A 16,842-nucleotide genomic window follows, 5' to 3' on the forward strand; every position below is an offset into this window, starting at 1 on the left:
TTTCCGACTTTGATAAAGGTCGGATTGTAGCCTATCGCGATTGCGGTTTATCGTATCGCGACATTGCTGCTCGCATTGGTCGAGATCCAATAACTGTTAGCAAAATATGGAATCGGTGGGTTCAGGAGGGTAATACGGAACCCCGTGCTGGATCCCAACGGCCTCGTATGACTAGCAGTCAAGATGACAGACATCCGCGTGGCTGTAACGGATCGTGCAGCCATGTCTCGATCCCTGAGTCAACAGATGGGGACGTTTGCAAGACAACCACCATCTGCACGAACAGTTCGACGACGTTTGCAGCAGCATGGACTATCAGCTCGGAGACCATGGCTGCGGTTACCCTTGACGCTGCATCACAGACAGGAGCACCTGCGATGGTGAACTCAACGACCAACTTGGGTGCACGAATGGCAGAACGTGTTTTTTCGGATGTATCCAGGTTCTGTTTACAGCATCATGATGGTTCAAATGGCTCTGAGCACTATGGGACTTAACATCTGTGGTCATCAGTCCCCTAGAACTTAGAACTACTTAAACCTAACTAACCTAAGGACATCACACACATCCATGCCCGAGGCAGGATTCGAACCTGCGACCGTAGCAGTCGCGCGGTTCCGGACTGAGACCACCGCGGCCGGCCATCATGATGGTCGCATCCGTGTTTGGCGACATCGCGGTGAACGCACGTTGGAAGCGTTTATTCGTCATCGCCATACTGGCGTATCACCCGTCGTGATGGTATGCGGTGCCATTGGTTACACGTCTCGGTCACCTCTTGTTCGCACTGACGGCACTTTGAGCAGTGGACGTCACATTTCAGATGTCTTACGACCCGTAGCTCTACCCTTCATTCGATTCCTTATCACGCTCCCATGTTAATAAGAGTCCGCAGCTCGTGATGATGATGATGATGATGATGTTTGGTTTGTGGGGCGCTCAACTGCGTGGTAATCAGCGCCCGTACAATTACCCAATCTTTGCTCAGTCCAATTTCGCCACTTTCCTGGATGATGATGAAATGATGAGGACAACACAAACACCCAGTCATCTCGAGGCAGGTGAAAACCCCTGACCCCGCCGGGAATCGAACCCGGGACCCCGTGCTCGGGAAGCGAGAACGCTACCGCGAGACCACGAGCGGCGGACCGCAGCTCGTGGTCGTGCGGTAGCGTTCTCGCTTCCCACGCCCGGGTTCCCGGGTTCGATTCCCGGCGGGGTCAGGGATTTTCTCTGCCTCGTGATGACTGGGTGTTGTGTGATGTCCTTAGGTTAGTTAGGTTTAAGTAGTTCTAAGTTCTAGGGGACTGATGACCATAGCTGTTGAGTCCCATAGTGTTCAGAGCCATTTGAACCATTTTTTTGTTAATAAGAACAAAGTTGTTTGTATTCGTGAATGGGGCTCTGGAATGTAGACTCCATAGGTTCAGCCACTCCTCATTTGCATCCAATAACAGCAATTATTTGATATCAGTGTTGGTGACACAGACTCTTAAAATACTTTCAAGGACGTCGAACAAATATTTTTATATACAGTCTCTTTCGCACAGAAACTATAATTACGCAATATCGCAGTAACGACGTCAAAGCTGCACAGTTGACCTTCTTTGATCGTTCCATTTCGTAAGTCACGTGCTGTCACTCCCAGGTACGCTACGGCATGTTGTCTGTAAGTAACCCTCTAATCCGAGGTGGCTACAGTTCTGTGTTTAGACTGGTGCGTGGCTGACGCGGATGGCCGAACCGGGCCCCAGTGGCGGTCCCGAAGCTCGCGAGCAGGTACGCAGCGCCGCCGGTCACGTCCCGCGGTTCCCATGGCTACGGCGAGCGCGGACCGTGTGGAAATAGGACGCGCGCCACTTTGAGGAGGAAGCAGGGCGGTCACTTCTTGTCCGGCGGCAGGAAGTGGCGATTACACAGCGGCGGGCAAAAAGGCGCTCTGCATGGCACGCAGCCGCTGCGTCATGCTGGCCGCCGGCCGCCGCCGCCGCCGCCCGGGCCCTCGGCGGACGTCCCAACTCTGCCGGCGCTGCCACCCACTCCTCGGCCCTGGACTTGCACGAGAACTGTTCTCTCACTCGTGCCAACACACTCTTCTGTAGCTGCTCAGTAGAACAGTTTCACACTTAGGGCGAAACAAAAGTTAATTGCGATTTATTCTGGTAATATTTGTTCGTTGTTAATTAGTATTCGGATTATTACTTCATCGTGAGCTACCAGATAAGTATCGCCCACAAACAGACTAGTGAGCACGAAAGAAAAGAACATTTAAAGTGGAGATATTGACAGCCATGCAGAACATTTCGTCCTGATGTACCGGAGGAAACGCGATCTCAAGTACTCATCTCTCGTGTTAATAGTGAAATACCCTTCAAGCATATGGCAGCTTTACTATAGTGTGGTACAAGTATACGGGGAAATAAATTGAGGGTGGCCATAAAATGACAATGTAAATAATGGCTACCGTAAGAAGGACACATGTGATCTCTGTATTGAGCCGGCCGGTGTGGCCGTGCGGTTCTAGGCGCTTCAGTCTGGAACTGCGTGACTGCTACGGTCGCAGGTTCGAATCCTGCCTCGGGCATGGATGTGTGTGACGTCCTTAGGTTAGTTAGGTTTAAGTAGTTCTAAGTTCTAGGGGACTGATGACCACAGACATTAAGTCCCATAGTGCTCAGAGCTATTTGAACCATCTCTGTATTGAAAAATGTCGACCGTACGTTAAACATTATTTACATTGTAATTCCATGGACTCTGCCTTCTTATGTCCCTGTACACTGGTACCCGAATTCTTTTTCTTTGCCGTTTCCAGTTTGTCTACGGGTCGGCATTGGTATATGGGTTTTGGCAATGCTAGTGACAGTAGCGGCAATTGGTGGGCGCATGTGATTCGTGACCCTACGTTGTGACGCAATCTGTGCAACTTGTCTTTTTGCATCTAGAGCAGTGGTCATCAAACTTTTTTGCTCAAGAGCCTATACTGACATCGTGGGGGACACCTCGAGCCGCGTAAGAACCAGTCTTGTTATTAATTAGCAAGCTACATAAATTAGTATGTTATGAGCCCAGAGTTGCTATAGTACGCGATACGTTGGCCACCAGTCAAATACTGATCGTTAAAAATCGGCACCACGTGGTGTAGACTGTTTTCTCTCATATTTCTGCGAACCGAAACTTGTGGCACTGTAATTTCCTGTAGAAGTGTTGTTGTGTGAGCGGATGATTGATTAATAATAGTAATTGTACTTATATTTAGATGCATTACGAAGTACGGGACATGATCACAAATCTGTACCAAAAGTTCTGCATATCATTTTTTTCTTCTACTAGTTGCGCTATATTGTAGCAGCCTCGATTAATTTCATGTTCCTTGCTAGAAACAAGTAGCACATTTTAAGATGAGCACTTCCGTAATGCGTATTCACGAATCCATGTACTGCCGCGAAAAACGTATACCACAGCAGGTAATCAGTGGAAGCCGCCCTTGCTCGTGACTTGTCAGTACTGAAAAACAAACAATTAAACACTCCCCCTACTCACATCCTCTAAGCCCGCAGTGGCCGCGCTACTCAATCCCTCTGCTCCTGAGGTGAGCAGCCAGCTTAGCTCATGGCCGAATTCACCATCGCCAGTAAAAATTAAGCACATCTTAGAATATTGCTGTCTCTGCAAGAATTTTCGTTTGTTACTGAGAAGGAACAGTACACTCTTCGAAGCTATTAACGTCAGTTGATGTTTTCGAATTCGGCTGTTGCTCGGTAGAAGCACGTTATAATACAATACGGCTAAGACTCGCGGAGTGTACGAATACTTTATATGGGCCGCACGAGGTCCGCGGGCTGCAGCTTCACGACCCCTGGTCTAGAGTAAAATTCCACGTTCAAGTGTGAGAACGTTGCCTAAAAGTTTGCGTAGTGTGTACCTGAGGCGGTATGTCGGTACCGTCCCGGTATGTACATAATTGGATGTGGGAAGTCGCCTGAAAAGCACATCCAGTCTGCCCAGCTCAGCAGTGCTTTTTGTTAGTCCACGAGACGGATTCGAGACGGGACAGGCTCATCTCTCCGAATCCCGGAGGCGGTGCGTTACCACGCTCGCCTACCCGAGCGGATGCACTTCTAACGCAGTATAGCAAATAAAAGCCACAGACTGCTTGCAGTATATTTCACGTATGATTGTAATGGTGATACTTACACCGCATTTCCTGTTTACGTAATGAGCAAATATTCTGTGCGGTGGTTAATATTCTTACGTTTCAAGGCTTGATGTCATGGACACCTATTTCTTTGTGTGCACTATTTATTTCTTACGCGAAGACGGCGTAAGCTCAGATGACTTCTTAGTAATGGACAAATATTAGTCAGACAAACCGCAATTCTCTGTTTCTAATTTCCTATTCCTCCGGACAGTCAATTCGATTGTACCCTGTTTCTACGCATCACGAGAACCCTTCTTCCGAAAGAATTCAACAAATGTAGAAAATCGTCGTCACATAATGACGTTCAGGTTCCCGAGTGTGAATAACTGTGTGGGGAACAACCGTGTCAGCTTTGCCCGTCGTTTGTGTGACATCTCGACTCAGGTGTTACATCGCCCTCAACTATCAGAGCTGAGTACTTCAGCAGTTCCAGCAAGCAAACGCATTGTAGCAGTATCCCGATGCTTTTGGTGATCGTGTACGTCCAGCTTGATGGCTGTTACCAGATAGCAGCGCCCCCCACGAGTGACCGGTGTTTTCCACGGCTAGTGGGTGTATCCGACAGCGCATCCTCCCGACAGGGGGCGCGCTGCACTAGCCACTCACTGGCCGCCACTGCACTGCGCGCGCACCAGCGACGCTCCGTGCCTTCCTTATCTCATAGCTCTGTCTCCGACTTTTTCCCACAGCCTTTTTGTTTCATCGTTCTCTAGTTATAACGAAGTGGAGGTACGGAAACATTAGCAGAGAAGGCGTCGGGCCACGGTGCATGGGCAGGACAATAGGAAACTGCAAATAATTAACACGACATCGTAGAAGTAGTAGCGTTTCTTTGTTTTTTGTTTTTGTTTTTTTCGTTTGTTATCTGTACAACAAGTGGTTTCTGAGGCAGTGCTACTCACAAGGTAATCGCAGTATGTGTGACGCAAAATGTAGTGAGTTGTGACAGGGGTGGGCAACCCGCGACACGCCACGCCGCCTTCCGTGGGTCAGCGGTGTACAGCGAGCCCGGGCTGCCGGCTAGGTAAATACATGGCGGTGAAGCGCTTTTCGGAAGGGGCTGCGGGGATTTCAATGTCCGCCGATGACTGTACAAAGAGACCTTATGCCAGACACCGGCACTTCACCGGAAGAAAATGCCACGAAACAGTGTCCTCCGAAACGTCGAAGGGTCACTGCGAAATGACGCGGCAGGAAACCGGAGAACCCTATGGCGCGGAGGAAACATTGTTACACCAAACGTAGCACCATTCGTCGCTAATTTTCCTGCACGCTCCCGCAAACTAACGTGTGAGGTAGATTGCACAGTGGACTAACTAGTCGGCTCCATCTCCACGACACACCTTCTGCCGTGCCGCGGTCAGTGGTTGCCTCCCCGGTCGGACCTGCGCCAGCATTGTTCTCTGTACAGTCGACGCTCTAGCTGCGTTCCGCTGCAGCCGTGGACGAGTGCCGCGCTGCTGCCCTCCGGGCGCCGCGGCGCCGCTCCCGCTCCCCTTCCCCCTCCCCTGGCAGCCCCCTCCCTCCCCCACCGCCGCTCCCGCGGGAGAGGGGCGGTCGGAGAGCGGGGGGAGGGGACGGGCGGCCGCCTCCCGCCCCCACCGCCGGCCGCTCGACGCCGTCGCGCTCGTTTGCCTCCCCGCGACCACAAAATGGCGGCACGCCGCGACGCCGACGCCGACGCCACCAGGAGGCGCCGCGGGAACGGCGGCGGGAGTCGGCCACAGCGCCGCGCTGCCTGGCCCGTCGCGACCGCAGCACCTTTGTCTCTCATGCCACCGAGGCAGTGGGAGAAGAACGCGCATCTGAAAGCCTCGATAGACGCTCTAACTCTCTTGTCTTAGCCATACGTTTCCCTTGCGAATCACCCGCTGCCTAAATTCACCAAACTGTCTTCCCTCGGAAAATCACCACCTAGGTTATCCACTACAGGAGTGATGATATATTGTCAGTGGGGATGTCTGATTGATTGTCTTCTTTTATTTCCTTATGACGCAATCGCAAAAGCGATTTACAATTCCGTAATCGGTTCCTACCAGTCATTGATCATCATCGGACTAAAAGCACACGCTTGCAAGCGGTGCCAGAAAGTTACCGTTGCTTTTTCAACATCAGTATGCATATACATATACACACACTCCATCCCAAAACTTCTAAGACTGATTTTATTCTTCGCGTTTAAGCGAAAAATGGTTCAAATGCCTCTGAGCATTATGGGACTTAACATCTGAGGTCATCAGTCCCCTATAACTTAGAACAACTTAAACCTAACTAACCTAAGGACATCACACACATCCACGCCCGAGGCAGGATTCGAACCTACGACCGTAGCAGTTGCGCGGTTCCGGACTGAAGCGCCTAGAACCGCTCGTCCACAGTGACCGGCGCGTTTAAGCGACTTCAGCGTAGTAACTACGGTGGCAGCTTCAACATACAACTGTAAACAATAGATGTGCATTCGACTAGTTAGTTACGAGCGTGCACTGTTACGTACTGGACGTTCGGTTGTAGTACGTCAATACGGCAACCTTGTGTTATAAACCACAATGGGTATTACACCAATGCGGTATGTAACACAAAGCTGACATACTCCAGAATACTTTGAAGAAGACACGGACTTTGTGCAAAGTATGGTTCGCACACCATAACTCCTGAACAATAACCGCCACTTGAGTGATATGTGAAACGCGAACAATTCTTTTCTGAAAAAATCATCATGGGTGACGAGAATTGGTGTTATCAATACCAGACTACCGAAAAACGGCACAGTGATAAAACTCACAGGAAGGGTCAACGCTTGACGACATAAGTGACATTCAACCCAGTTGAGACATTCAACTTGGGTGAACAACATCCCGAATGACTTTCCTGACAGTTTCACATGGTTGTATGAACGTTTTGTGCGATGTATTCGACTGGGGGGAGACTATGTAGAAACCAGATACACTTCTTTATGAATAGAGTTTCCAAACTTTCTGGACTAACGGGGTATATATAAGTTATTCTTACATTGGCAATGCGACGGTAACGTCCCGTCACCGCTCGAGTGTAAGTGCTTTTAGTTTGATGATGACCACTGACTAGGAGGAACCGGTTATGGAATTGTGAAATGCTTTTGCGATTGTCTCGCAAGGAAAGAAAAAAAAAAAAAAAAAAAAAAAAAAGACGGTGTATATAACGTTACTTTCCACAGTTATCGATAACAGTGTACTAAATCGACCGGAGTTAATATAAGAACTTCCTTCACGGCCTCTCGGGAATTCTAAACATTCTCCGACTACTGCATGTTCGAGTAGTTTCCTGGCGTACAGCTGCATCGCACTTACGTACTGTACCAATAACTGACCGACTGTTCTCACTGCGAGTCGACAACTGACGATAGGCAGTAATCCGCCCTTAGTCACCTTCAGGGGCTGGATAGGGGGATTGAAAGAGCGCATGTCGTTATTTAAAAGTGCTTGCGTGCAGATGTAAGAGTGTGTCTCTTAACGATGCCCTGCTGAAGTTTGTTTATGGTGTATACGACCTTAAACAATACTACTTCCTCCAAGATGCGCACGAATTGAAACTCCAGTATAGGAAGGCTGAAGTACAGAATGTTACTTAGTCTGACACGAGATTTAAAAAAAAGCGCTGCTATTTACAGTTGACGTCAAAACTGTGTTGTGTGTGAGTTGTCACTATTTTATCAATAAATGCCGAAAACACTTTCCGGCAGAGTTTAAAAGGTGCGTTTTTCTAGATAATTATTAGGATCCCTGACAGTTTTCAACACTGTACACTAATAAGTGTAAAGTAAGTAAAAAATGAAATAAAAATTTATCATCATCTACGTCATATCTTAATCAAGCAGAATGACGTCACGAAGAATATATAAGCTCCTTTTTCTCTGGGACGTCAGTGAATGACAACAGATGGACAGATTCCATCGAAATGTACGTATTTAACCGTTACGATGCGATCGGAACTCCAATCAGTAACACTGTTAATGTTATGATAGCAGGACTTGCCTCACTTTATGTCCTCTACCTTACATTTGTTCACATTTGTACAGAGTGGCAGCGGTTTTCGGGTGATAGTGTATGCAAGTGAAGAATCGACGATGTAGGCAAGTTAACAGCAAGTGTGCGAAACTGCTGCCGCCGAGGAATGAACTGGTGGAAGCGTTTAGCAAACAGGACCGCAGGTCATATGCTACTCTTCCTAGACCCTAGGAAACAAAACGAATTTAAAACAAACTAAAGTCGCTGTTTTGACACTAGATTATTAGATTGGATAGCGGCCTACAAGAAGAACGCAAGTGGGAGGATTATGTGATCTCGGGTACTGGCATAATTTAACGGCTCTTCAGTGAACGGAACTTCTGTTACAACTGTCACTTTTAGCTTTTTCTGTAAAAATGATGTCTTTCGTGTGTCATAGTCTACAAAAAGATAATAAAATCATAGGTCAGACAATGCGATATAAAGCATCATGCAGGTAAGGAAACTCCATTTAAGGTCCCTAGGATTTATTTCTACGATATGGAGCCCCATTGTGGTATCATTCGGAAAAACGAACAGCATTATGAATACCTCCAACTTCCTACTAGTTACTCATTTCTGTCTTGGAAGGTGAGTAGGCTGTTTGGTACAGAATAGGAATTGGAGAAACCGACCGGTTACTGGTATTTTAGTTCTGAATAAACGGTATTTTTCGCTATTTGTTTGATCTCGATTATAACAGCTATTTTTTATTTTTTGCTAATGACCGGATAAAAAAAAGAAAAAAACCAGGCATATCAGTTTGCCATAACAGCAGCGCAAAATTTTTGGTTTTCAGATAAATCTTTTGTACAATCAGTAATGCTTGTTTGTATAATTTCCATTGCTTTAAGATACTGGATTATTATAAACTAAATTCCTTCCGAATAGATCTCGGAAGGCCCAACGGTACCGATGGACGCCGAGTCATCCTCAGCCAATAGGCGACACTGGATGCGGACAGGGAAGGGCATAACGTGAACAAACCACTTTCCCAATCGTTCTCATATTCGTGACCTGGACCGCTATTTCTCAGTCAAATAGCTCCTCAACTGGCATCACAAGAGCTGAGTACATCCCACTTACTAACAGTGCTCGGCAGATCGGAAGGTCATCCGTACAAGTTCTAGCCAAGGCAGACATTGCCTATCCGGTGATCTGCTGGGAACCGCTGTTACCACTGCGGCAAGGCCGTTGGCATTGGATAATTTGGACACTGCGAAAAGCGATCATAGAGCAATGCAGAGACAATAATGTACATATTCCGTGTGCTGTGGTACGTGCAAGGTGCAAGACTTGTTCAAATGAGTGTGAATTCCTAAGGGAGCATACTGCTGAGGTCATCGGTCCCTAAACTTACACACCACTTAACTTACGCTAAGAACATCACACACACCCATGCCCGAGGGAGGACTCGAACCTCTGGCAGGAGGGAGGGCGGGGGGGGCGTGGGGCTGTAATCCGTGACATGGCGCCTCTAACCACGCGGGCACTCCGCGCGGAGTGTGCAAGACTTGCCTGCACCTTGTCTATTCAGTAGTTTCTCGTTGTCGTCCAGAACAGCACCATCCCTAGTTTGGAAGTATTGTACGAAGTGTGGTAGCAGTGAAGTACAATGCTCCGTTTGCTATAAAAGGTTAAAAACTGGAGGAGGCACAAGAAACTCGCGACATCGTATAAGGAGAAAACGAGCACAATGGTCCTTGGAAGAGAAGGTAAATTGGAATGATATACCTATATTTTATTGCTGTGCAGTAGACTTGGTTCAATAACGGAACCCTTAACTTTTTGGTTGCTTCACTGTGAGAAATTGACACCATCTAAACGTGACGCTGCAGGGAAGCCATCAACTTGTGACTTTTCGCTCTCAATGTCTTCATGCCCATCTGCTTAATATTCGCAAACTCTGCTGAAGACAACGAGACTGATTTCTATCGCAGCCTCAACGCCATATCGATCGTGGTCTCCTAGCCCTTCACCCATACTACAATTTTTCAGTCTTTGTTGAAAAGTCTGCGTTTTTTACTGGAAGAAATAGCAGTTAGAAAGCAACAATAAGTTCATCAGAAACCAGTCACTTCGAGCGGTTGTAACAGTCGAATTAAAATGGAGTCGAAGAGAACCGGTGTAACTGAAAAGCGATTGTTTCCATCCCTAGTAGAGAATGGCTGGTTTTAGGATCCACATCGCATGACGTTTGAGTTTCGGTGATGGATCACTACTCATGTAAAACAGCCTGAGGCATTATTCCCCGGCGGCTACGACAAGTAGCCAAAATGATTTTATGTTTTTCAACGTCTGTCCCTTACTTATTACGAAAGTACAAGCAACTGTTATCGTATCGGGTGAAGTTTAACCCATCAATTGATTATCTATAGTTCGGATAAAAATTACTATTACGTTATCAAATCGCTCTTGGTGTTAATTTTCCGTCAGCTACTTACATCCATACGGTTCTAGTTGTCGTGGAATCGTCAATCTAAAGGGAAAGCAGTCTGGAATACAGTTCATTCTGAAAAATTATTTTATAGCCATGTTCGGTTCCATGATACCGTTGCATTCACAGAAGCCGATACAAGTTAAGTACGAAAAAAATTTAAAAAAAAAACAGAGCGCTATAAAGTTCTCTCGGTTCACGACCCCGCACTTGCCGCTACAACACAACACATATGCGTCGAGCTTATTACGTCGCCAGAGTTATTTCCCCAGAGCGAGCGCGGGACAAACGGGCCCCTGGTGAGGGCTGCCGAGATTGCTGGGTGGGGGTGGGGGGTTGGCTTGCCCGCTCCCCCGGGGGGCGCCATCTGTCCGTGTTTTAATAATCGCGCCACTTGCTGCCCCTGTCCCTAATGGACAAGCGCCCGGGGGCCGATTGCCATCTCGGGGGTGCAGATAGCATCGCGGCCCACAGCTGGTCTCGCGCAGCCCAGCCTGTTACGTCTCCTCGTAATCTGCCCCGCGCCCTTGCACTCAACATTCAGTTTACATGCCGAGATTTGCATCTACATCCGTAGTCCCCCAGTCGCCGATGGTCTATGAATCGCGGAGAAAAGACAGTGTTCACGTCCTAATTGGTGGCTTGTAAACTGCTCTCAGTAAAATTTGTGCCCAGAAAAGGTGGAGGAAAGGTCCACTAATCTCCCTACCCGAGTTCCGCAACTTGCCTGTCAGGTAGGCGAGCCGAGGGCTCTTACGTGGGATTCTGGGATTCTGACCTCAATTCAACACAACGCTGCAACCACTAGGAACCCTGCAAATTTTTAAAAGCTTAAATTAATTTAAAGTTATGATGTGGACAAACTGAAAAAATCCGGAAACCTCTCCCACATCTGGAGTCAAATCCATGTAATCGTACATTTTATTACTGGCTCCTTATCGTATTTTACCTCTACCAAATCGTCTTATTCTCTTTTTTTACGTTTTTTTTACGTTTTATTCTCTACCATGAATGGTGGAGTGAACAGTTCGAGACCCCAGCCACTGTAAGTACAGTTCTTGTAGCAAAATACCGGGTGAGCTGACAGTGAGTCAGAGGAAGTCACAACTGAAACTATTTCGGAGTGGAATTGTACATCAGACATCTGTCTTACACCCACGAAACTTTCCGAATACAGCACTCGGGAGGGAATGTTTTCTATGGAATCCTGCGTAAGTAGAACACAGTTTGTGATCCGCCGCACTGGCAGTAAAGCGGAGACCGGCAGGACGGCCACTTCTTGCCGACGATGTCGGCGGAGTTCGCAGAGCGTCCACTTAGCCAGAAGTAAAGTCCAGAGTGCAGCGACAGTCGTCGTAAGCGCACGCAAAATAGTCCAGCGATTAGAATCAAAAACGTAACCATAGGCAAGGTTAGTCACTTTACTATTAAATATTAAACGGCGTGTACCGAAGGCTTCAGGAAATAGCGAGGAACTGCGGGACAAGTGTCGGACCGCAGTATTTACCGTCACTCTCGTGTCAGCGGACGTGGACGGGCCCACGTGTTGTGCACGTGGTGGCGGCGATGCCTTACGAGGGTGCCCGAGTATCTCTGATCTTTCCTCAACATTGATGAGCTGGTTGCAAAATATGAACCACTGTCGGATACCAAAGGGCGATTTGAGTTATTTTTAATTTATATAAATAAAGGTAAACGCACAAAATCCATACACTTTGAAAGAGCAAAACTACAAGACCGAACTAGTACAAACAGACGGAAAAAGACCTGAAACAATTAGGGTCTCCAAATCTACATGACAGAAATGAGATCAGAAAAATCACAAACACACGGGGTTTTGAGGAATAAGACAGAAAAACTAACCGACACACGTGGTCTACGCAACGAAAGCTAGCCCATTCGTTGCGTATGAAGGAATACTTGGCGAAAAGGAAGTCCAACGAATGTTGATTACGCGTGGTCTAAAGTGATCCATCCGCGAAGAAGAAGAAGAAGAAGAAAGGTAAAACTGCATGGCTTGAACACCTCAGTGCTTTACCAGGCACGGCAGCCGATATTTGAACCGACTTACTCAGTAATTTTAATTTATATCTGAGACAATGCGTCGCAGAGAGCTGTGTGAACGGTTAGTGCGAGTTTTATTGAAATACCGCTGAATTTTGTTTCGCGAGTTCTAAGTTTGGATCTGATGACTGCTCTAGACAGAACACGTCAATAATGTAACAAGTAAAAAAAGATACATTACAAGATCCTGACACCATTACAAGCAAAAAATCTGTTTCGACTTCCCGCAGCATCTGTGTTTCACTTTTGTAAGTGCTATAACGATATGTCACGATCCTAGCACAGCAAGTCTGAGGACTTGGAGAAGCAGTTGAACGGAATGGATAGTGTCTCAAAAACAGGTTATACGATGAACATCAACAAGGGTAGTTGCATGTAATCGAAATAAATCAGGCGATGATTAGGGGACTAGATTAGGAAAAAGTAGTAGATGACGTTCGCTATTGCCAACGTAATAACTGATGATGTACCGCACAGACAAGAGGCTTTTGAAGTGTGGTGCTACAGAAGAAAGTTGAAGAATGGGCAGAAAGAATAACAGATAAGGAGGTACTGAATCGAACAGGCGAGAACAGAAATTTACAGCGATTAACTAAAAGAAGAGATCCGTTGATAGGATATATTCTGAGGTATGAAAGTATCGACAAATTCGGTAATGGGCACAAATGTGGGGGCGGGGGATGGAGACTAAGGTGTACTAGTAAGCAGATTCAAAGGGATGTAAGTTGCAGATATGAAGAGACTCATACGGGAAAGTCTAAAAAAATGGCTCTGAGCACTGTGCGACTCAACATCTTCGGTCATAAGTCCCCGAGAACTTAGAACTACTTCAACCTAACTAACCTAAGGACATCACACACATCCATGCCGTAGGCATGATTCGAACCTGCGACCGTGTCGGTCGCGCGGATCCAGACTGAAGCGCCTAGAACCGTAGGCCACTCCGGCCGGCGGGAAAGTCTAGCACAGAGGTAGCATCACGGCAGGCTTGACAGTGAAGACCACTACAAACGTTGTGTGGCCTAGTTGATAAGGGATCCAAAACCTGAAGCCGCAGCCTGGAGTAACAGGGAAAGGCGGCTGTGCTTCAAACTGTCCTTAGAGGAGGACGCGGACGCGCTCCTCTCGCCGGCGGAGGACTCTGCGCGGTACGGAGCGGCCCGGCGCTGCGCGGCTGTGGCCCGGCAGACGAGATGGGCGATAAGACGGCTGGCAGAGGCGCAGGGCTGGCTGGCTGCGCGCCTCCGCCACACGCCAATTACGCGAGCGCCCGCCGCTGTTTGGTCGCCGCCTGCAGCCCGATCGGGCCGCGCGTTTGAAGTGCGCCGTGCCGCGCCTCAGCGGCCGGTTAACAGGATTAAGGGTTTATTCCCGCCCCGCCACCCTTTCCTCCTCCCCCCCACCCCCACCCCCACCCACACCAGATAAGGGCGCCGGATTTCCATTTACGGAGCGACCGGCGCGTTCTGCAGGCGCCGCTATCTCCGCGGCAGCTCGGCTGTCGTGAGCCATGAAAATAAATCCCCTCGGTGCGATAGCGCAGAGCAGAGTAGAAGAGAGAAGAGAGGTGTCACGTTTCCGCGACATGTGGTCCGGCCCGCACTTGTCAGGACCTCCCACTTCTCCACATCAAACCTAACCAGGCTACTCCTCAAGCTATCGACCAACAAGCAAAAAAGTTTCTGAATTAGCTACTCAATAACAGGCATTTCTCCATTCACATAGTTTAACACAGAGCACCGAAGTAACGCCGTAAGTATCTGTCCCCTCGCGCTTTGTTTCCCGCTATTCATCAACGGCCGACCATCGAACGAAATGCCCGCTTAGATAAATGTTTACTTCGCTGATGATACCAGTAAAATGTTTTCATATCCGACTCCATAACAGTGCAAAAATTTTAAATTCAATTCCCTTTAAGCCTCATGGTTACTCGATACATTTGTCGATGTTCCGCGTTTCTGTGAAATACCAAGTAACCGCGCTGCAGATTTCACGCTCAATTGCAGGCCTACTTGCGGCTGAGTCAACACAGTGGCAGCTGGAAGGCAAGACTACGCCATGTTCAGCTGGGCCGAGACTGTAAAGTGCCGCGATAACATCAAGCGGTTTTCTGGTGGAGATCGATTTCGTGCTACGGGCAGCATAGCGGAAAGCATAAACACGTGGTTCATAAACGCCGACAGTGACTCCAACAAAACTTGGACTACACAGTTCCTTACACATGAACGTGTTGCAACAGGCACTCTCACGCCTTCTGCACTGGAAGGAAACTAATGGACTGCAATAATTTAAATTTGTGAAGTTAAGGGAAGACGAGAAACTTCTAGGAACATTTTACAGGTGGGTGCAAATTGGCTTTGTTAGAATAATGTCGCCTGTTACTCAATACTCTCATACAATATCTTCATGGTTTTCCTATTTCATTCCGTCGCGACCTATGAAATAAAATACCGGGTGACATGCCTCATATATGTGCGATATGTGTAGCTCAAAAATATGTCCCCTCTGAAACATTATTTCAGCAATAATATGTTTTTGTAATACTTGACTCAGCTGCCTTTATTTATGATGTTCGTATTCACATTATCTTATTATTTTCCGAGTTAAATATCTCGATCTTCAGCCGGCCATATTGTTGTGCAAATTAAATAGCTCCATCTTTAGCCGTCCGTAGGGCTACCCAAATTTACACTAAACAGAGTATACACAGAAGATTCACTATTAAGGCTAGCTTTAGAATCAGATGATTCAAGAAAATAGAGCAACTGTTATATTGACGTCGAGGCATATACGCCGCTCTGCCAGAAACTAAACACATCGAGCATTATGGTGCAGAGGACACATTCTGTCAATGTTTTGGAGCATCACATTGGTGTCGCCCCTAGCGTCATAGCCGGCCGCAGTGGCCGAGCGGCTCTAGACGCTAAAGTCTGGAACCGCGCGTCCACTACGGTCGCAGGTTCGAATCCTGCCTCGGGCATGGATGTGCGTGATGTCCTTAGCTTAGTTAGGTTTAAGTAGTTCTAAGTTCTAGGGGACTGATGACCTCAGCAGTTAAGTCCCATAGTGCTCAGAGCCATTTGAACCATTTGAACCCTAGCGTCATGGTGTAGCCAGTCATTGGGTATTAGTACTAGTCTGCGTCATATCTGGTAGTGATTGTAACTCTACCGAGACAAACATCCGAAACATCTTAAGTCCTTATACGCTACCTCTGAAGATGCAGTATCCTGACACCATATGTCAACGCGTCATCAGTTTTCCACACACGGCACGAGTCTCTATGAACTACCTGCATCGTTGTCAGGTACGCTCTTGGGCAACAAGATAGCGTCCAGTATATCCTTGATAGAACATGTATTGGACAAGTTTGTGGGTCAACTTCACCTGACTGCTAATATCAAGAATTCCGAAGACCAGTTACAAGAGAAGAAGGCCAAGTAACTGTAGGACAGAATACGGCTGCTGTATGGTACCCCCCAGTGATCGAATCGGTATATACATCCAAGCCCGAATGAGCACAACATCCTAATGCGAGGGGTCCAGCAGTGTGCTGGTCCTACCAGTTTCACTGTTCATTTAACCTGACTTTTGTCTAGTCAGTGAAATAAAACCTCGTAACCTCTCAACACAAAGCCCCATTTAACTTCCCCCTCGCCTTCTAGACGCTTAATTTTATCAAACAGTGTACTATCACGGTCTACTCGTAGACCAGATAACTGCGTTCACGGCAAGCGCTCGCCCAGCCGTGCAGTACTCACCGGTTGATGGAGGAGACGCTGGGCACGTTGTCCTGCGAGCAGATGCCCTCGGCGAGCAGCCGGTCGCGGATCTCCCAGGCGAACATGGTGGGGTTCTCGCGCTTGTAGTTGGCGATCGCGTCCACCACCAGCGGCGTCGCCACCTTGGGCTTGCTGCCGCCGATGACGCCCGCCTTGAAGCTGCCCGTCTCGTAGTACCTGCGCAACGAGCGACACCCGCATTTAAAACGTGCTGCTTTTCTTATTAGCTTTTTTAAACAGGATGGTACAATGTTTCAGGAGCAACAGAGAAGGCAAAATGTGACCATTTGAGATCGGGAACCCTGAAGCACAAATGACTTTGCCGAAATCTGCGAATCC

At 47.8% G+C, this 16,842-nt stretch overlaps 1 protein-coding gene across 2 annotated transcripts in view; it reads right to left on the bottom strand.

Moving 5' to 3' along the window:
* Positions 1-16,842, bottom strand: part of LOC126095027 (paired box protein Pax-5-like) — a 262,451-nt gene that overhangs the window by 101,083 nt on the left and 144,526 nt on the right. For both annotated transcript variants that reach the window (XM_049909700.1, XM_049909692.1), the window contains exon 3: positions 16,483-16,680. In XM_049909700.1, the coding sequence (XP_049765657.1) occupies positions 16,483-16,680 (198 nt within the window). The remainder of the gene's footprint in view (positions 1-16,482; positions 16,681-16,842) is intronic.

Source organism: Schistocerca cancellata, chromosome 1 (assembly GCF_023864275.1).
Source record: "Schistocerca cancellata isolate TAMUIC-IGC-003103 chromosome 1, iqSchCanc2.1, whole genome shotgun sequence".
NCBI lineage: Eukaryota > Metazoa > Arthropoda > Insecta > Orthoptera > Acrididae > Schistocerca > Schistocerca cancellata.